This window comes from Glandiceps talaboti, chromosome 21 (assembly GCF_964340395.1).
Source record: "Glandiceps talaboti chromosome 21, keGlaTala1.1, whole genome shotgun sequence".
Taxonomy (NCBI): Eukaryota; Metazoa; Hemichordata; class Enteropneusta; family Spengelidae; genus Glandiceps; species Glandiceps talaboti.
Window position 1 is genome coordinate 11,246,019 of NC_135569.1, and position 6,768 is coordinate 11,252,786.

Sequence of the window (6,768 nt, forward strand, 5' to 3'; positions counted from 1 at the left end):
TTTCTTTAACCTTGAAAATGAAATTTGAATTTCCAAATTAAACTGATCTTGAGCAGTTCCTTTTGTGATAGCGGCATACATATGTAGTCTACGTCATAATATATGTAGTCTATATGTAGTATACGTCATAATATATGTAGTCTACGTAATAATATGTGTAGTCTGCGTCGTAATATATGTTGACTACGTCGTAATATATGTAGTCTACGTAATAAATAGTGTGAAGTTTTTACCTGTGTGTCAAACGGGAAGGAGCGAACTGAAACACGACATGCTACTTCAACAAACATGGGTCGCCATGACAACGTTACAGTACCATTGGATCGGATAACGGCTCGAATCTTGTCAGAACTGTCCGTTATAGCATCGTCGACACTGAAATCAAGTCAGGGTTAATTTAAATAATCCGGGAACAGAAATCTTACACTTTTGCGTTACTTTGGTCATGAAAACTTTAAAACATTCTCAGTTAAAATAATTACAAAAATTAGGGGTTACTGTACAACTATTTGAGATAGAGATCAAACTTATACCAAAATTACTGTAAGCCGTATCAGAATCCAACATGGTCGCTGAACACTTTGTAAACTCTGTGAGAAAATAAAATTTGTTGATTTCCTTGAAAAAATATGATTAGCCCAACATTTCTTTTATTTAATTCACACGACCCAGGAACAAGCTTGACTGTAAGATACGTCGTGTCGTTAACCGCCCTCATCGGCCTAGCCTCCTCTCTCCCATGAGGGCGCTCTGTCACGGCTTACCTTGCAGACTAAGAATGGTCAACCTTTCATATGTCAAAATCTGGAAAGAATTTAAGAACTTTGATTTCCATGGAAATTGGTTCCTCAAGTCACTTTGCTGTTCAACAGCACAAAGAAAACACACAGCCCGCCTTTGTGAGGATATTACATGCACATACATCATTGAATGAATGAACACCCCCCAAATATAGAGTTTAATGTGAGTGACTCCTAAAGACAGATCATTTGCAATAAATTGTTGTTTTTAGAAGCATTAATTTAGTAATACATTGCTGGTTTTTGGTATACATTCTTACCTGTTGTATATCTGTATATCTGGGGTCCATATTTGATTGGCTGGAACTACAATTTTATCAACTCCACCATAATCAGACGCGTTCCATTGTATATAGTCATCCGTCCAAAACTGTCAAAACAAACACATACTAATTATTTTATCATCTTCTCAACATCACACTTTCACTCATTTCAGGAGTACCCGCACCTTATTTATTCTCAATATTGAATTGAAATATCAACAAATCTACCTAAAACAGATTTCGCTGTGTTAATGTCTTGTAATAAGATTTCGGGTCTATGTCCCGAAAGTTGCCGAACAAAACCGAAGGACGAGTGTTCGGGCGCACTCGGGCGTAAATGCGAATGTCCTCGATATATGTACCTTAGGAGCAACATGACGTTCGGTCGCCTAATATCAAAAGAAAGCCCGACGGTCTAGCAGCTAGACTGTGTTTAAACATTTGAAGGACGAATTACCTTAATTATATATACATAGTTAATGTGTTGTCATAGTGATCAGTTTCCATAGTAACTACAAAGATATTAATTGAAGTCACGATAATTAAGATCAGTGGCCTAGCTTCTTCTTTTTAAATGTATTGTTTATGTTTTTTTAATCATCGAAATTGGTCATAAAATATTCAGCTGTTTCATGAATAATTTATTCGACGTCCTGCCAACCTATCAACATCATGTAACTGTCGACTTTATACCACGCTTGAAATAGAATGCAACGTGCTACACTTCTAGATCTCCGTCTAAGCGTCGTAAGATTAGGCCTAACAAAAAAATTACATGGTTCCGATTACGCTCAATTTTAGAATAGGTGGGGTAGGTAGATTTTTTATTTTATTAGTAGGGTCGGCAGTACAAAAGTAGGTGGGGTCGATTATACCGGTAACGGAACCAAACAATATTTTTTTTAGGCCTCGAGGTTATTTCTCACAGGAAAAGTTAAATGTCAGGTTATCGAGCATACCCCCCATCCCACCCAAAACAATTCACAAATCCCAATGCAAAACAAATGAATTATACACAGCTATCTAAATTATCTCACTTGTGAGTCTGAATACCCTACATGCAATACTCGTGCCGTCAAAATCACTACTTTAAGAAATAAATCGAAAAAAACGTGCATTTTTTCATTACAGAACTGAGTAAATCTTTCACCACGAGTCGTGGGACTCTGGAGTAGGGGATAAGGATGTTGTATTAAACAGTAATAAGGAATTTGCAAACCCGCCATGTTGAATGTTGCATAATGGGAAATGGGATAATAAATACTAATCAATTAGTATTATGAACAATATTGATACATTGTTTGTAACCACAAATGATCAATTCAAAGTCACCCTGACCATTGTGGGAGGTTTATTTTATTGGTAGCTCAGATTAGGTAATACGATAACCTCAGATAATCCCATAGTCCTTTGCGTCTGAGCATGCTCAGTCTGGATTGCAAGTTCCCTATTGAGATCTTCTGTAACTTTCTGAATAATTTCAAACTTTAAAAGCAGGACCAGTACTGTTGATAACTTTATCTTGTTTCTACTCACCATGACTTGCTCAATTAAAGCGTTCAAAACTTGTTTCTTGTTCTCCTGAAATACAAGATAAATAAATTCGATAAATTCACGTTGATGTTGTTATTTTTGTCAACGTACACGTTTATAACGGCTTTCAATACGATACATAGTCAATAAAATTATATTGTTAATAATATTACACACAGTACTGGCGTAGAGAAATGGAGCGCCACCAACGACCGTTTTTTACGATAGCGCATTACATGTGTTTAATAGCGCAAAGACCTTCGGGAACGAAAATGGTACATTACCATTTGAACAATGTGTAGAAGGGCAACATCAATGGTAACCTCCGTTACTGTGTCATCTTGCTTGACAGGTCGTAGACCTGTATCATAGTCTGCAAAGGTATCTGTCACGATTTGCTTTTCATACGACTGGCCCACAGCTAGGTAACCATGGTAACAGAAAATAGATAAACAGTTACAAGTAAGAATATAATAATTAGGTAACACATTACATTTAGTAAATATTTATTAATATCATAGGAACAATTTTTACTCCCTCACTTAATTTAACGAGTGATAGATTCAGAATCGTTCAGCCAGTAGACAGTCTAATGCTTCCCGAATCCAAGAAAAAAAACGCCCTCTCTCGAAAAAAGTACGATTTTACTAACAATGTTAACAGTAACTCAAAATTAGCGTTGTTTGGGCTTTAATACGTAGGAAAATCAGTCTGGAACATTTTAATGAATTGATCACATTTTCTAATTTACAAATGAAAAGTGAATAAAAAGCTTTTGTTGTCATTGTACTGTGTTTCTTTTACGATACAGTTAAATATTTATAAATAATACATCGCACAGTATATTTATATATTCTGCATGCATGACATGAAATTAATTAGTTTCGGTTTGTTGACATTGTGTATTAAAGTTAATATAAAAAAACGTGTGACAGTTTTTGATGGATGTCTGTACTTTCAACTGAAAATGAAATTAAATATTGACTCTATTTTCTGGTTGTTGGTTCGTTGTTTATTTTATCCCGTGCTAACAACGGTTGATAATAACAAGGCATGATTCTCGAATTATCGAAACCCAGTTTATTCAGTTTTATAGATTTTTTCAGACTGAAGTAATCATCCAAGTAATAGGTGTCAAGTACACGCCTTTTTAAAGATCGTAGTATGCTGTTCGAAACTCTTTGGTGTTATAGTATACATGCATGTCTTCACGATGCATATTTCCCCCAGCTATACCCACCCCACAGTCACCTCTCCACCCCACCCCGGTCCCCACACCCATCCCATCCCATTACAATGACATCGTGCGCTGAGAAGTATCAATTCGAAAAGTCTAAGGTACTGGGCAAACTAGGACCACGTCAGTCCTCTATAGTGTCTGTATATACATCTCTCTCTCTCTCTCTCTCTCTCTCTCTCTCTCTCTCTCTCTCTCTCTCTCTCTCTCTCTCTCTCTCTCTCTCTCTCTCTCTCTCTCTCTCTCTCAATACTTGTTCTACTGCAAAGTCATTGCCTGACGTAACGATAACGAAAAGTCACGTGATATGACACATATGACTATTTCTCCATATTTCTGTGTCTACCTCTACTGCGATCGATGTTTCAGTATTCAGAGTTTTTATCGACATGAAGGAAGTGACCAAGATGCTACCCACCCCCTACGAAAAAAATACATGTTTACTGACAGGAACACTGTCTTTAGTCCACACGAATGATAAATTCGCGAAAAAAGCCATGGCAACGAAATAAATAAACACTGCTGACTTGCATATTTGCCAAGTCAGCAAAACCGGGTGACATTTTGACTAGTATCAACAACTTATGCAAAAAACATTGTGTACAATAATTTCAAACCGTTTTCACTCCCATTTCTACCTACCAAATCTACAGACTGCCAAAGCCAATACCACGAACTGTGTGAGAGATGTAGCTGTTCCAATCAACTGATGCTTTTCCATGATATCACTTGTGGAGCTCGTGATCAAGTCCCATCGATTACGCTCTATCTCGTTTAGTTTCGCCGCACATATATGTAACAGTCGCTATCCCCTCAGTTTTCGACGGACTGGTTACTCCATGAACTCGCGCAGTCACGCAAAATTCATTTAGTGACAAGAAATTACCGTCAAATTACTGTGACCGGACCGAGTTTGATGAAAGAAGATCCGTTGAAGCTTTACGCACCAATAAGCATAACAAACACTCAACTGTGTCGTACGATGAAACTAATTTCAAAATTGCTTTTTAAAATATGTATCGTCTCTTTGACGATAAATGACATAGATGAAACAAGTCTTCTTGCAAGATAGCATTACAAGAGGGTAGACAATGGATACTTCTGTACTTCGTAATCGGACCATTTCATTTTTTCGTAAATTTTAAGATGTTGTAATAACATGATCTAACGCTCGTAAATTGCTGGCGTACTACGTAATCAACTGCTTATTTTCACTGTACAAAAAAACGCCACTTTTAGCCCGTCCACACACTTTCCAGTTATAATTTTTAAAATGTAAACGCCAATTTATTTTCTTCGTAAACCGGAAACCTTTCATCAAAAATGTAAAAAATAAAATTCTATCTTCAAAATTTGTAATTTAGTATTTATTTCTGTAATTTGCATGTTGAACCAATACATATATACCTTTTACAACAAGGCAAAGCTTTGAACTGAGTAGTAGTAGTAGTATTTTAATCAATCCTTACCGACCTCGTTCTCAATTTGGGGTGTATTAGGGAAAGCTTCACATTCGAATTAAATCATCATATATATATAAATATATATATATATATATAATATATATATATATATATATATATATATATATATATATATATATATATATATATATCACAGTATGAGTATCAATCTGCTAAGACAGTGCTCTATACCGCAGTGGCAGAGACAATAGTGATGGTATTTCTATTGTCTACACTCTATATATACAGCACACCCAGAGAGTAAGCCTCAGAGTTGTCTGATGATCGCGCAATGCATGAAACTCCGAGTTACAACCAAGAAAGAGTTCCAGTACTACCAAAACTATATATATATATATATATATATATATATATATATATATATATATATATATATATATATATATACATTTTATATATATATATATATATATATATATATATATATATATATATATATATATATATATATATATATATATATATATATATATATATATGCGTTTTTCAAACTCCCCTGCAAGAATTCTACTTAGTTGATCTTGTTTTTAAATTTAAATTTACCGACTGAGGAAGCGTGTGAGCGTTGGGGGGGGGTGTTGCTTTAAGTTGTGGTCCTTTTGTATAACTATGCATCTATCATTGGTATTTAAGAACAAACAATTACCTATCTCCTCTCCATCCATTCATCAAAACTTAAACACTAATTAAACCATTAATTAATATCAAGAAAAAACATGTTTCTTTAATAATTCTCTTGAAACAAAATATATGATGAACATTACGCAAAAAAAATGGTGAAATACAATCTCTTGATGTAAATATTTCCGTCCGTGAAAGTATTGGATGTAGATCACGTGAAAGGAAGTACGTGTTGGAACAAGATTAAGACGTACAGGAAACCATTCAGATTAGTCTTCGTTATCAGTGGCTTCATCTGAAGAAAGGGGTGTCTCACTTTTCCTGACCATAGTCACAAGAATTCCATATGATCGTGGATGTCGTCATTGTTACCATGGTTACTAGTACTGTTCAGCGGAGTTCGTCAGTCTGATGCATGTAGACACGTACGTAGTCTGGCTGTTCTCTAATTTTGCTGCTAGACGTTCGGGTTTTCTTCCGTTTGCTTTCGGTCGCTTGTCGTATTGTATCGGAAGAACACCCGAGGTCTAGCAGCTAGACTGGCTGTACTCTTACCACTTCAGGAAAGGAACTACGTGGGGTTGACATTGGGATTTGACCTTCATTTTCCAAGCTGAAATTGTGTTTTAAGTAAATACGTATTAACCCTACCATATACTAGTATAAACATTCAAAAAAATTCAACTTGAACGTTTGGAGACTAGCGATACCAGCAAGCTTTACACTCGTACTGGTCGATCAAAGTTGTTCAATAAAATAAAGGTAAATTCAGGAAAAAAACATGCAGCCACTGAAATAATGGTTGCTATGCAACCGTAAACATTGTCTTT

General features: G+C 35.5%; 1 protein-coding gene across 1 annotated transcript in view; it reads right to left on the reverse strand.

The window, feature by feature from the left end:
• Positions 1 to 4,554, reverse strand: part of LOC144451205 (neuronal acetylcholine receptor subunit alpha-9-like) — a 9,081-nt gene extending 4,527 nt beyond the window's left edge. The window contains exons 1-5 of the mRNA XM_078142005.1: positions 4,476 to 4,554; positions 2,881 to 3,017; positions 2,600 to 2,644; positions 1,061 to 1,170; positions 234 to 375 (exon numbers count right to left, since the gene is read on the reverse strand). Coding sequence (XP_077998131.1) covers positions 234 to 375; positions 1,061 to 1,170; positions 2,600 to 2,644; positions 2,881 to 3,017; positions 4,476 to 4,554 — 513 coding nt within the window. The remainder of the gene's footprint in view (positions 1 to 233; positions 376 to 1,060; positions 1,171 to 2,599; positions 2,645 to 2,880; positions 3,018 to 4,475) is intronic.
• Between the last annotated feature and the right edge of the window lie 2,214 nt (positions 4,555 to 6,768).